The 14,483-nt window shown below is 41.6% G+C and overlaps 3 protein-coding genes across 6 annotated transcripts; 1 reads left to right on the top strand and 2 right to left on the bottom strand.

Moving 5' to 3' along the window:
* Nucleotides 1–83: 83 nt before the first annotated feature.
* LOC6725986 (microsomal glutathione S-transferase 1) lies at nt 84–1,297 on the bottom strand. Of its 2 annotated transcripts, XM_016173930.3 has the most exons (4): nt 856–1,297; nt 745–780; nt 565–644; nt 84–392 (listed from the first exon to the last, which is right to left on the bottom strand). In XM_016173930.3, the coding sequence occupies exons 1-4, from the start codon at nt 1,018–1,020 to the stop codon at nt 140–142; spliced, it is 534 nt and encodes a 177-aa protein (XP_016039357.1). In that variant the 5' UTR covers nt 1,021–1,297; the 3' UTR covers nt 84–139. The 2 variants fall into 2 exon arrangements, with proteins under 2 accessions (XP_016039357.1, XP_002106968.1); XM_002106932.4 differs by lacking the exon at nt 745–780 and having other exon boundaries at nt 856–1,291.
* Nucleotides 1,298–1,604: 307 nt separating this feature from the next.
* LOC6725985 (microsomal glutathione S-transferase 1) lies at nt 1,605–2,374 on the bottom strand. Its single transcript, XM_002106931.4, has 2 exons — nt 2,075–2,374; nt 1,605–1,956 (listed from the first exon to the last, which is right to left on the bottom strand). The coding sequence occupies exons 1-2, from the start codon at nt 2,323–2,325 to the stop codon at nt 1,704–1,706; spliced, it is 504 nt and encodes a 167-aa protein (XP_002106967.1). The 5' UTR covers nt 2,326–2,374; the 3' UTR covers nt 1,605–1,703.
* Nucleotides 2,375–7,544: 5,170 nt separating this feature from the next.
* LOC6725984 (lipid storage droplets surface-binding protein 2) lies at nt 7,545–12,287 on the top strand. Of its 3 annotated transcripts, XM_016172568.3 has the most exons (5): nt 7,545–8,044; nt 9,415–9,852; nt 10,366–10,416; nt 10,792–10,973; nt 11,111–11,455. In XM_016172568.3, the coding sequence occupies exons 1-5, from the start codon at nt 7,852–7,854 to the stop codon at nt 11,252–11,254; spliced, it is 1,008 nt and encodes a 335-aa protein (XP_016039355.1). In that variant the 5' UTR covers nt 7,545–7,851; the 3' UTR covers nt 11,255–11,455. The 3 variants fall into 3 exon arrangements, with proteins under 3 accessions (XP_016039355.1, XP_002106966.1, XP_016039356.1); XM_002106930.4 differs by lacking the exon at nt 10,792–10,973 and having other exon boundaries at nt 7,546–8,044; nt 11,111–12,287; XM_016172569.3 differs by lacking the exons at nt 10,366–10,416; nt 10,792–10,973 and having other exon boundaries at nt 7,546–8,044; nt 11,111–12,287.
* The last annotated feature ends 2,196 nt before the right edge of the window (nt 12,288–14,483 follow it).

Here is a 14,483-nt window from a genome sequence, read left to right as displayed (position 1 = left end):
GTCCCTAAAGATTTAGCAGTTGAAGCGGGAAATTATTAATTTTTCCATCCTTTAACCCAGAAACTAGGTACGCAATGTTAATCTTCTTGAAAAGCTCATGTTATATTTGAGAGTTAAGCCAAAAGGGACTTGAATTTATTCAGATAAAGCTTAGGGTCCGCAGAGCGACCACGGCGGCCATGTAGAAGGTGATCAGGAGCATGGTGGCGAAGGCCAGAATCCTCGATGGCTGCGGCACCGGATAAACGGCGTAAACCAGAGTGTGTATGATCCTGGCCACGGAGGCCACTCGGAACAGTATGCAGGCCACATCGGCATTCGGATTGGTACTGATATAAATCAAGGACATGATAAAGTACGGCAGAATGTTCTCCATGTCATTGCGATGGGCCCTAGGAAAGTAAAGTAATTAAGGTTATTAAGATGTGAACCTATAGTTGCATGGCCTGCAGTCGAACTTCTCTAAATCATGGTCAAGTCAAGTACAAACACACATGTATGATAAATATGTTGCTACTCGTTTTTAACTTCTTCTTGTTTGGTAGATTAAACGTAATAACGCACCTTCTGACCCGCTCCACATGCGGATCATCGAATTGTACTTCGAGATTCTTGAAGAACAGATCCTCCTGGTTGGGAAAGATCTATAAGAGCGGAAAATAACCATTTGTAGAACGAGGCTAAAACAGGTTAATCTAAATAATCGAATGTGATCGCGATGACATGGAGATTTGAAGTTTTTACCCTGCGCCGCAGTGCCAACGGTACGATCGCCAGCAGCTGTGAATGGAACGGTCGAATGATGATGACCTTTGAGCAAGTGCAGCGACATAAAGTTATCTTCATATAGCCTACCTTGTACCGGAAACGCTGGACGGCCGTTAGCAGCGACATGAGCAGCATCTTCACCACCAGGACCGTGGACCAAAAAAGATAGCAGCAAAAGACAGGATTCTCCAGGGTAAACATATCGCCGGGCGATGTCATCATCTTGCTGGAATTACTAGCTGCGGCCGACATGGCGGATGCGGAATGTGTGTGCGTTCGCTTTGAGCCGATCTCGACAAATGGTAGAGCCGCACTCTCAGCTCATTGTGGAGATTGGAGCACATAAGCATGCGACCAAACTGGTTACGAATTGCGTCGAAGCGAATCTAAGGTGCTGTGCAGCCATGGGACAAGTAGTATCTCTACTTTGTCCATGTGGGCCAGCTAAACTACGCCTCTACGCAGGGTACACTAGTATTTCAATTGATTTCTTAGAACTAAAACATATGTGTATGCAAAAAAAATGTATTATAAACTAAATATTACTTATAAAACTAATGCAAATTTGATTATTTTCCCTTCTAACATTTTGAAATCTTACTTGTTTAAACCTAGATGATGAATGATTATTATCACGTAGGGACTTGACAAAATTGGGATTTTAATAAGTTTTAATTTTGTGTATATAATCTATATCAAAATTTTGTTAACCAATTGCATTACCTATATATTCTTTAACATAGCAACCAATTATACCAATTATAGGTGACTAGAACTTTAAAGTTAGGACAAATGCTGCTAAATTAAAGCATCTAAATGTATAAACCATACGTTTCACTAAAAATGAGCACCCAAATCTGTACCTTGACATCACTGGTGCTATGAATGCGAGTGGGTGAGGAGTAGTTAGTTGGCAAAGTGGGGTCAGCAGTAGTCTAAATGTACTTGATACAGCAGACGAGCACGTAGCCCGCCTCGAAGCAGGTGATGGCGAAGGTGGTGAAGAAGGCCAGGGCTCTTGCTGGCTGCGGAACCGGGATGATGGCGTAGACCACCGTGTGGAGCAGCCGGGCACTTGCACCGATCCGGATGAGCAGACGGGCGGTCAAGGGATTCGGTCCGCTGGCCACATAGGCCAGCGACATCAGAAGAAAGGGCAGAATGTTCTCTAGGTCATTGCGATGGGCACTGAAAAGGATATGCAAAATTTAGGTAATCTTAGTTGGCTAAATAGAACTTGATTAGAGCTAAAGTATGAGTTGGTAATAATGTACCTTTATTTATATGTCCAACTATTTTCACTTACCGACGCACTCGCTCCACATTGGGATCCCCGAACCGAACCTCCGGACTCCGACTGAGGCGTAAGTCCTCTGGGTTGGCATAGGTCTTGGTCTTCATGCGCTGGCGGGCGGTGAGTAGCGACATAACGAGCATCTTCAGCACGAGCAGACTGGTCCAGAACATGTAGCAGCCCATCACGGGATTCGATTTGCTAAGCAGAATCAGCCGGAAGGCGGCGGCAGTGGGCGTGGCATCCGTCGGTCCGTTGTCCATGGCAAGTGTTCCTTGTTCGTCAACAGTCCGGAGGTTATTGCGTGGCCAAGGAGGCCGATTTGCGGAGGAGGAAGCACAACAGGTGACATGGTTCCCTCAATTGGCCTCATTTACACTTTATTAATAATTTAAAGAAAATACTGCCCATCGACCCCATTTATGTGGTATTCCCCCAGCAGTTTTTCAAGCCAACTTGAGAAATGATAAACCACATAAAATAACAGACTTAAAAAAAAGTGAGACTTCACTTTTTCTTCATATTATCTACATGTTAACAGCATAAGATTTCAAGGCGCCATCTAGCGCTCACTTTTCAGCGATTTATTCGTAGAGAGAGCCACCTATATTTCAACCAGCCACTGATAATAACCTTAAATTCTCTAAACATGGCAGTTAATTAATATTAAATCACTCGATTCATTTGTATGTCTACTAATTATTTACACAGCTCATTTGGAATTAAATACCAATTTCATATTTTAAAGAAAATTATCACCAGCTCGACGACAGGGGAGGGGGAAACGGAAGCAGACAGATAGGAAAAAGAAGAGAGCGAACATTTCACGCTTTGAATGCGTGGGGCCAACTATATTATCACTATCAGCATGTGTACAAAAACCGCAGAAATCATTAAAATATACATATATACATACCAGTGTATCCATGTGCGTATGTTTGTAGGGTCGTTGGTTTGTCAGCGTCTTTCAGGCAGACGAAAATGAATTGAAACGAGGCAATTCGCCGTCTGATTAGATGTCTGCCGCTTAATGGAGACCCACTCAAACTCGAAACATGCCCGATGTGATCCCCAATCTGGGGCACAGACGCATTTTCCAGGCAGCCTGATACAATACCACATATCCGATTTCCCATATATATATCCCTCTGGGGATATATAGCTCAAGAGGCAAGTTACATAAGATTGGTTCCAAGATACTGAGCTGCCACCTGGGAAATTTCTTGCAAACGATATTGTAAACCCATATATTCATTTCAATCCATGGAACCAGTCAGGGAATGCTCGTAAATCATATCTATGATGCCTAATTTCTGAAAATTAAAGTTGTATATTAAATGTAACAAATATTGTTTATCCCAGAGTCAAGTTACATAAGACCAGCTCCAAGTAACTAGGGTTCTAGTTAAGCTATAAGCTTTATTTCTAGTTTGGGCCCGTCAAAACAAGTTTGAACCACTTTTGCACCCCATTGTACGAAGACACCCATTTATCTACAAGCAATGACGTATTCGCATGAATTGGTCTTTGGCCCCGTCTAAAATTAGTCGAAGAGTTCTTTAATTTCTGGTTTGCGTTCATTATTTATTTCTTTTCTGTTTTTTAATGGAACACACACGCTCCAGCACCGGCATCGAATTTTCTCAGTCTCTGAGGCATCGTCATCGTACGACGACGACATCACGTAAACCGTTCAAAGTCCAAACCGCCAGACGACTTTTTGTGGTGCCCGGCATTCTTGTTCCTTCTAGTCTTTTGTGGGTTTTCGCCCCATGACGAATTGGACTTACCCCAAGCTACCCCTCTTCCATAGTGTTTGCATACATTTAAATCCGATTGCCGTACAATTCAGTGAACTGAAATAGTTCATTAGACCAATGTAGGACGTGGTATTTAGAAAAAAAAAATGTTTTGAATGTCGACTTTCTTATATTTATCGTCATTACATTTAATAATAAGATTGTATACCAAATTTTATTGTGATAAGCTGTGCAAAGGTCAAGTTACTTGAGGTTTACGATTTACCTTAATTCTGAAGCTTACACAACTAGTTTAGCACCCATCAATTGAAATCTACATATGTATGTGGGTCTTTTGGCCCATTTCAATGAATCTCAAAAATTTAATCGCCTCTGCAATTGGACTCTCGAGTAATTTGAACCCGTGTGTCACTAGATTGCGATAAGCATGGCGAACTTTGTTTAATAGGTGGCTTAAAGGCTTATACCTCATAACGATAACCGGCGACAATTATAAAACAAAGGCATTAAATGAATGAAGCAGCGTATAAAAAAAGTATTCAAAACCCCCTTATCTGCAAAGTACAATCCATCTAGAAAGCAGTACGAAAAAAAAGGAAATAAAAACTTAATATAATCAGCAAGCGACTCATTCGCCTTTCACATGTATGTATGTACATATGTGTATGTCGGAGAAGCCGAGCGCGATTTTTCTTTCACTCATCATCCATATTGTCAAGCACATCAAATCGCCTGCGTGTTGCTCCTTCGATCGTTCTCTCCAGACTAACTCAATCAAACCTCGCTCTATCGATGCTTTTCCTTTAGTCCTCAAATTCACTAAATTATTTCATCATCCTTACTTCGTTTCCACGAAACTCTACAAAAACCACCACAGGTGCCATGCTCATTTAATACACACACAAATGATGTCCACTCAATAACGGAACGCTCTCCGTGAATTTTATTATTCGCTGCTCATTCTTGACATAACGGATCAACCACATAATTTCGGTTGCATTCAAATAATAATTCAAAGAATACGTTAGATCTACTCAATCTCCGACATGTACATATATAGAGGAACTCACTCACGCCGCTGATCCAAAGTCCAATATATGTCATCATTACCTGAATGTTTCCTCCTTCTATATATAGATTACGCCGAGGCTTCTACAATTTTGGCACTAGATGCCAATGGAATTCTAGGCTCAACCGTTTGGGAAAATACCCACAGACGGACACACTTTGGGTCTCGATAACGGTCGATCGTATATATATAAATATGTATATATATATATGTATGTATTTATATATACTTGGGCCTGTTGAGCCTATAGTATAAAGTCTGGGGCTTGTCTACGTGCGGCCAACTGCTAATCGGCTCTACATACATACATATATACAGCTCTTGAGCGGATTATTCCAATTCCAAATAACTTCTGTTGATGTATGTATATACATCATATGTACATCCATATAAAAAGCTGAGAATATTTATTATTTATAAATACTTTTTTGCTCAGCCCTACTAAAACGTAATTTAATCTTAACATTTCATTTCAAAATTATTCACCTTGATCAACCTATTTATCTGTAAAAAGAAAATATGAAATAGCTTCGTAATATACTCGTTACAAACCCTCCAATATTTATTCATTCCAGTAATCTTAATTATCAGCTAGTGAAATCAGTTAGGTAAACATGGTTGAAGTGATTTCCTTCGTTTACTGTAATGTCCAGATACCACGCCTACAAAGTCCACATAAAAACTAAAATAAGTGCAACAAACTGATCGAATCGGTTACATTGGTTTATTTACGTCCGATATCGCCGATCGGAACCCGGACCAAGTAGTGACGATAAGTCCAGCACCTGCTCTTGGTTACAACATAAACAGTGTTGTGACGACAGCTCCGGACTTTGGAACTACAGACTAGCAGCCATTGGTAACCTTCCCAACTCGAGGGCCTGGTTAATATGCGCATTAGTGGTTAAGCCTTATCAGACAGACATAATTACCTTATATAGCTCATAATTCACTGAGGGCATTAACCCATTTTGGATTATTGGAATCTAGGTGCTTCCAAAGATGGAGAATGCTCTACTTTTATGATTTCTTTGGGATCTAATTGAAATCCAATTGTATTACTTGAATACTAAGTTGTTCAAATTATTTTGTTAAAATTAAGTCCGTTCTATTTGCAATGCAGGAATTAGGTTATTTTCCAAAGTTTTTATTAACTCTTCATCTAACTCAAGGAAGTTATTCCTTTATGTACGAATTGTAGATTTTAGGGACTAAAAACGTGCTGATTGATGTTTTTTTTAAAAAAAGGGGGGACGGTGCCGCTTTTTAGGGGTTAACTTTTGGTGGCTAGCACGTTTTGCGCTTGTAGTTCTCGTAATTTGTTTTCGTTTTGTCACTAATCGGACTTTGGATTGCCAAGCGAATTACACAGCATTCGGCAAGTATTACGTAGAATACTGAATGTAGATGTTTGACTGTGCAGTGGCGTATTATCGATGCGGTGGCAGGGGTTCAAAGGTCGCACGAAGCTTTTGCGTGGTGTTGCCCATTGGCCATTGATAATCGAAGTGCCCCCATATACAAAAATACATATGCACGTATGCACATACATAAATATATTTTGGAATGTACTTCAATCTAAACTTTGTTTGCGCCCGACACTACGTATTAATTAATCTAGTTGTCAAGCATGGCGAACAAACATAGGCGCTGTCTCTCTTCTTTTCCCAAATTTCTTTCTTTCTCTTCAGCTCTCTTGCTTTCTGGGCAGAAGAATTGGACCCCCTCCAAGGACAACACAGAAGAATTGCACTATGAACTCTGAATAGATCGGGGAAAAAATATCAAAATCAGTTTGGAAAGATCATTATAGAAAAACTGTCTATAAATTGATAATGGTACATTTTTTCACCTGATTTTCTAATTATGTTTTACCTCGAAAATGAAGATAATGAAAATTGTGTCAAAAATATTTTCATTTTCATTTAAAACAAATGTAGTACACAATATTACTTATTTCAAACAAATCGTTTGTACTATAATAATTTATCATAATAATTTAAGTGTTCTGGTCAAAAACTAGAGTACAATTATTCATATAATAATTATATGGGGTCCCCAAAGAGAGTCCTGATCTCAATCTCTCGCTGTCGCTGTTTTGGCGCTCTGCTCTCTCCGCAGCGAAGACTATCTTACAGCAGCAAACGATTTAGCTATTTTCACGATAGATGTTCCAATGAAATGTTCCTAAGCTCATTTATAATTTTTGGCTAGTTTAACCTTTTTATGTGTTTAGCACTGTTTATTAACTGTCTCCAATTTTACCATTTACTCAAACAAGTTATCACAACAATGCTTAACATATTTGATAAACAAAATTTGTATGGTTTGAATGGCTTATAGCTTGAAGTGTTTAGTATTATAATTATAATGTGTAACAACCGTACTTGTCAAAGCTCATGGTTAAATTTTAATAATAATAATTGTATAATAGCCCTATTACCCTCGACCCCAGTTTTTCCAAGATTTATGGCTAATAAATCTTGAAAAAACTGGCTGGGGTCTGAACAAGAAGTAAGCTCTGTTGGTAAAAACTGTACTTTTTAGCTATTTTACTTACATTTTTTCATCCACTTCTTGCCAGCTGCGGCATCACTGTTGCTCATAGCTTTTTGTTGCTCTGCGCTGGCAACACTGGCGGCGGCAGTCGCTCATATAATAAACCAGCCGCGCAGCTCGCAAATCAGTCAGAGAGTCCCAGCAAGCAGAAGTGAGCAGACGTGCCAAAAAGTGCTAGGAATAAAATAAAACAGAGTGCTTCCAGAACGCAGACACAGACATACCCTACATTTGCACACTCACTAGCAGGTTAAGCTGTTTTTTTGTTCGTGAAAGAAAAAGAAGCAAGAGGCGAAAAGAAAAGTGCGGTGGCAAGCGAAAGAGCTTGATAGCGAAAGACAGAAAGAAAAAGTGAAAAGGGCAGCAGAAAGCAGCACAAGAGGAACCAAAGAGAACTGATCATGGCCAGCGCAGAGCAGAAACACGCCACCGGGAACGGAACAACTGGCAATGGAACGGCGATAAACGATGTGGACCAGCCCAAGGATGCCAAGGACCTTCTGCCGCACCTTGAATCCCTCGAGAGGATCATCAAATTGCCCGTGGTAAATGCGGCATGGGACAAGTCCCAGGATGTCTATGGCAAAGTAAAAGGTAAGTGCAGCAAAGGAAAAAGAAGAAAATGAAAATAAGACCTCCTCCGGGTGCATTGAACTCGCCCAAGTCCCGTTACTTTGGCGCGCCTAACGGCACATATAGAGAATAAACGACCGGCGGAGGAGGAGGTAAATAGCAACAACAATTGCAGCGACCATATGCACTCGAAGCCGTAATCGAAACCGAAACCGTTGCTTTTTTGACTTTGCTTCGCCATTTTAATTCGAGTTGCAATTCGAACTCGAAACACATAGAGGGCAGCAACAACAACTCTTTTTTTTTTGTTTTTATTTTTTTTTTAAGTTTAATTGGCCAGAAATTAAGCTCAATTGATATAAATTGATTGCCGGTCGTTCAATAATCGAAATCACAGCAACAACAACCATGACCTAGCAATAAGAAAAGCAAAAAGGCCGGCACTTTGCCCTCGTGACGCGTTGCGTTCAAAGTTCGCTTAAAATTTACATAATAATAAAACAATCTTGGCCAACGCAACAGAGAGCGAAAGAGAGAGGGAGAGAGAGAGCAGTTGGCGGGCGGCAAAAAGGCCACCGCACGTAGGCTGCAGCCGCAGAGGCGCCGACAATAAAAGGGGGCTCGTTTTGAGGAGAGAAAAAGCAAAGCAGACCCAATGGCCACTCCACTGGCGCTGGCAGTGCTGCTAGGTCTGAGCAAAAGTTAAGCTAAGGTTGTACTTTAATTATAGCTAGAATAAAGTTACTAGTTTTTATCTCAATATTGATCCCAGCCTAAGTTTGCTGATCGTAAAAGCACGGATCTCTGAAAAACAAATACTTAATACACTTGCTAGACAATACCAATTACTGCTGTCGAATAAAGCTAGATTTGGCTGGAAACTAACTAAAGCGCGCAGCACTTATGCTAAGGGGCTCTTGGGGTCTCACCGTCAGCAGCAGCAGCAACAACAACAACAATTCTAGTTGGACTTTCGACTTGTTTGTGATATTTCGCAGTTGTTGTTGCTGCAGTTGCTGGGATTGGAATTGGAATTGGAATGGATGATGTGTTTGCCGAGTGACGAACTATCAAAGTCTAAACTGGCGGGCCCCAGACAGATAGAATAGGGGTCCAAGGGGCCCTGGGGTTCGTGAACTGCGCAGTTGCTTATCAGCCAGAAATGCTACATATTTATTAGTATTATTATTATTATTGTTATTATTATTACGGTTGCAACTGATAAGCGCGCTCTCCGCACTTGTGTCACATGTGTGGGTTATTGCTACACAATTCTAGAAATTCTAGAAGTTCTAGATCTCTAAATTAAACAGGCTGTTAACTTTTAAAGTATACCTATATGATTTCCAATCTGTATGTTTCATCGTAATGTTAACTATTCATATTTTCAGGCAAAAATCGTGTCTTCGAATGGGCTTTAACGGCAGCCGAGGATTGTGTGACACGCGCGGTGACAACGGCGGCTCCCTTCGTCACCAAACTGGACCGACCCATCGCCTATGTGGACCAGACCCTGGTCAAGGGCATCGATAAGCTGGAGGTAAAGGCCCCTATCATCAAGGACACACCCCAGGAGATCTACAACCAGGCCAAGAGCAAGGTGATCGATGTGGTGCAGCCCCATCTGGAGCGCGTCGTCAAGTTCAAGGCAGCTGGCCAGCAGAAGGCCGCCTCGCTGAAGGATCTCGCCTGGCAGAAGGCCAACGAGGTGCTGGCCACCCAGTACGGCAGTCTGGCTGTCAACGGAGTGGACACCACCACGGCGCTGGCCGAGCGTCTCCTGGAATACTACTTCCCCAAGTGCGAGTCGGATGTGGAGGAAGATAATGGTGAGTGTTGACGGTAGAGTTACAAAAAAGTAGGGCACTATGTGAGGTTCTTTTGTTTATATATTTATTCATTGAAGCCGTTGCACAGTGGTTTCACTTGGAATCTCCCAATTGCCATGACGCAAAATTAATTATTAAAATAAAAGTTAATTGATGCAACTAAATTGAAATCTTGTTGAACATTTCATTACGTTTAAAACTACTTTTTTTTATTAATTTAATATCAACTACATGAGATCATTTTGTCCTGTCGTACTTCCATTATTATTATAATAGATACTTCTTTCTAAAAAAATTAATAATACTGTCTTCAGAGCGAATAAGTTTAGAATTCAGTTTTATTTAAGAACTTTGTATGATGGTGGAGAACATTATTTATTGGCTCCGTACCATTTTCCATCTGTTGGCCCAAAAATTTAAAATTAGCTTGTTTGCCTTCTGCTGCCCTCACTTTTTTTGCGCGGTGTGTAAACAAAATTCTAAATATAAATCGTAAATATTTTTAATTCTCAGATGATAAACAAAATGCCGTCGTGCAGAATGGCAAGAGTTCTGAAAATGACAGTAAGTTCCCGATCCCCGATCCGATCTTTTGTTCGTTCGATCGTTTGTTTCTTTCTTTGTCTACCACTAACACACCGTCTAATAAGCATAAAAATAGCAAGTAAATAAAAAAGCATGAACACTAATCAAGCATGGCGATAATTTCACACACAAAACGAGAACAAAATGGGAATATAATATACAGAAATATTTACGATTTCGAGTCGAGCGATAAATGTTGTCTCTAGCCTTGGGTTTTCCGACACCCAGATCCTGATCCTGGTCCTGTGCCCGCCCCTAACTTTAATTAACCGCCCAACACCCTCCAAAAAGTGTCACTAATTTTCTAAATTAATATCTCTCTCTCTATCTCTCTTTCTCTGTGCCATTTGTTAGTTATTGTTGTTGGGGAGAGCTACGACCGGGATCAGGATCAAGAGATTGATGATAGATTCTTAGTGGCCGCCTCGACGGTATTTCTGTCCATGTCCCTGAAAATCATAACCGAAATTGTTGAGTACGTTAGAAGAAATCCAGAGATCGTAGGCATTATCGATAGGGAACTCAACAAGTTTATGGTAAGCACACACAAGCCCACACAGCGCCACACTTACTAATCAATCAATGACTTGTTTATAACCCGTAACAAATACTCAAATTACTATTGCTCGATTCCCTCGCTAATGGCGATTGCCTTTGCTAATTTTACTTGTAGTGCCAGTTCCCGCCAGCGAGGATCCAGTCCTACACACAGTACAGACGGTTGGACGGCTATCCAACAAGATCTCGCGTCGCGTCTATCGAAATGTCTCCCGACAGATCAAGCAGGTCCAGAAGGGCAACATCAACGACTATCTGAGCTCCCTGATAGCGGCCCTCAAGTTGCATCAGTACATCAACTTTATTAACTCGTCGATGGGCACGAATGTGGAGCAGTCTGGCGGCAGCAGCAGCGACGCCTGTTCGCCATTTGGTACCACCACTAGCACCACTACCACCAGTTCCGCCAGCTCCACCAGCAACAACAAGCCCGTTGTGGCCTAGCCACATGTGGCCAAAAGCAAACGGGCGCCGGCGGTGTCGTCTCAGTAGTGGAGAAACAGCAGCCCATCTACAACTATATCTATCTATAGCTAGATATTATCCTCTTTCACACACGCTCACCACCTAAGATACCCCCCTACCAACCACCCACGCCGCCCATTTTATAATGTATTTTATAAATCCCTTTTTTTTTTGTTGCGTACTATTTCATTGAGTGTACTAGTAGTACTTCCATAGAGGATCATCTAAAGTGGAGAAGGTTATTCGAACGCACACCCAAGAAGCCCGCCTCCTCCTGCGCCACCTGCTTTGTAAATATTTATTTGAAGTATAGCCCTCACCAATCCTAGTTGTAAGATATAGTAGTCGCAGAGATTCGGGAGTCAGAAGAGAGCGTTTTTTTTTTCGTCAATTTTAGCTGTGCTAAAGTGCCACGCATGCATTGAATAATACATTATATATATATACTAAAACACACCTATATATGCCTGACATATACGCAGATATATGATATATATACATATAGAGAGAAACACACGCACACGGTTGGCATAGTGCGGTTTAGCTGTACGTATACGTAATATAATACCTAATGCTATTTCTATATCTATTTAAATTCCATTGTACGCTCGCTGGGAGTCCAACCAGATGATGTCTAATTGCTAATGAAAATGAATTATGCCTAATATATATCCATATATATATATACATAACACAACACACACCCCTCTCCCCTCACACACTTGTATGGAGAACCTAGCCATAATGTTTGCTCTAAACAATTAGATTGATAATATTAAATATTAATAAAAAGAACCAACGCAAAACTGGAACGAAGAACAAGAGAATTGCCAACGAATTTCTTTCAATTATTTTCGCCTCTGCCACTCGATGATAAGCGGTGGGGGGAGGAGCGGAGAGGAGGAGCTCCTACTGCCCCCTATCTGATTAGGCGCCTTATCGGGACAGCACTGTACGGTCCGCTGATTTATTTCGAGTTCAGTGTAGAGTTCAGTCGCTGCAGCGAATGAATTTATGGAGCACTTGCTGGCCAGATAAGGCGTCTATATGTATGAACACTACGTTTTCGAACATGTGATATTAAAGTGCGTTTTGCTGGAAATCAAAAATCGCTGCTAAAACCATGTGCTTCATACATATAATAAGTATGTCAACTAACTATACCTAATACCTAAATTTGTATTTGGTTGCCAGTTACAATGACGTATGGGTTAACTACTTCTGCTTGCCCATTTGGCCCAGTTCCAGTTCCAGAGTTAAGATCCCACTTTCTTGAGCCGCACTGTCGTCGCCCAGTGGACTTGTGACTCTGTCCCTGTCGATAATGACGGCGTTAATGGCCATGCAATTATCCGTCTTGTAGATTGGGCAAAACGTCGACGTCGGCTTCTCGGAGTTTCCTTTTCATTTCGTTTGACTTCGCCAATCCACTTCCTTCGCGGATTCTCCCCCGATGCTCCACCAGCTCATTTGTATGCTCCACGTCTGGCCGATCGCTTTAATTTGCGCTCCCGTCCCGAGGAACATGCCCAGGGGCTCAGAGGTCTGTCCAAAGTCTGGACTAGGTTCCAGTTTGACCGCCGCCTGGTGCCTGGGGAATCAATCTCCAGGTCCAGGCCCAGACCCAGCATACTTGGCATAATTTTGAGTTTGCGAAATGCATTTGGTCTGAAAATATTCATGAGTTTCGGTCTGGCCAGAAAAGGGCTTCGCTGAGGTATTGGTATTTCTTGTGGAACCCATGGAACCCATGACTTGCTCGACGGGTTTCCGAAACCGCAGTCGACTAATATGGCATGCACAGGGAGAAAAAACGGAATCAAAATAAAATCAATCACAATAAATGTAGCTGCTAACTAGTAGAATACCTAGGAATTCGCAAATCTTATCGAATTTGAAAAGCTTAGACCAATTCTACGTACTATTATTGTCTTCGCTAGAAGAACCATTATTGGTATTATGATAAGTAAATCTACTCCTTGTGCTCTACAACACCATTGTAGGACTCTTGATACCATATTGATATTGATAGGTAAATCCGATTCTTCCGATTGAAGACTTGATGCCAAGATAAGTAAATCTTCGCTGTATATTCAATGAAGCTCTAGTCTTTCGTTGATTAACTTTCTTGATGGGTAGATCCTCTGTGTAAGTGCAATGCACCGATCGTTTGTGGGTCCATTCCGATGATCATGGAGGTAACGATCGTCATTGGACAGCCCCATGTAATGGAAATGCCAACCGCAAGGTGTGTACCCTTCCACAGGGGGGCCTCCGAGTGTAAAGATGTTAATGGACCCGGACTTTGGACCGGTCTCCCCCGTTCAGATTCCGATTCTTCTCGCCGCGATGATGACGAGGTCTGGTCTTCCAGTCCTCGCCTGGCAACGACAATTCTTATCGCGGTGAAAGGGGGGCGGGGAAGAGGAGAGAGTGGACCCATAAAGGCGTTCCAACTATAAACGTAATCAAGAGTAAGTACTATAAAAAAAAAAAAAAAAAAAAAAAAAACTGAATGACTTTATAAAACACACACAAATACAAACACACACGAGAGGGAAGAGACCGAAGAAAGAGAGTTGAAGCGGAAGTGTCCCGGGGGGCAGGCGGTGGTAAAGCCTCAGGATGAGCCACCGCCTTCGGCGTAAGGGGCGTGGCATCCTTTGATCACCACGAGTGTGCGAGCGAGACGGGCGAGGTGCAAAGTGCAGAAAGTGGCGTGATTCTTATTATTCATTCTCTCGCTTCTGATTATTGAGTATGATATTGCACGTATATGTACATATATGGGTATTATTGCGCCGACTTCTCTGATCTCGTCGTGCATCATTCTCTCCTGCGTTGCACCTAGCTGATAAGAATCTGCGTCAGAGGCGCGGATCTGGAGGTTATATCAGTTTATTCGGCTAGAAGAATCGAGTGCAACGCAGCAAGCGGATTTCAATTTCGGTTGCTTAGAATCTTAGAATCTTCGCAGAGATTTATTTCTTTCTTTTTTTGGCTAATGTAGTCTTAAAATTAAC

This window comes from Drosophila simulans, chromosome X (assembly GCF_016746395.2).
Source record: "Drosophila simulans strain w501 chromosome X, Prin_Dsim_3.1, whole genome shotgun sequence".
In the NCBI taxonomy this organism is placed as follows: Eukaryota; Metazoa; Arthropoda; class Insecta; order Diptera; family Drosophilidae; genus Drosophila; species Drosophila simulans.
The sequence above is the reverse complement of the archived record's forward strand: the minus strand, read 5'-3'. Positions and strand labels throughout refer to the sequence as shown.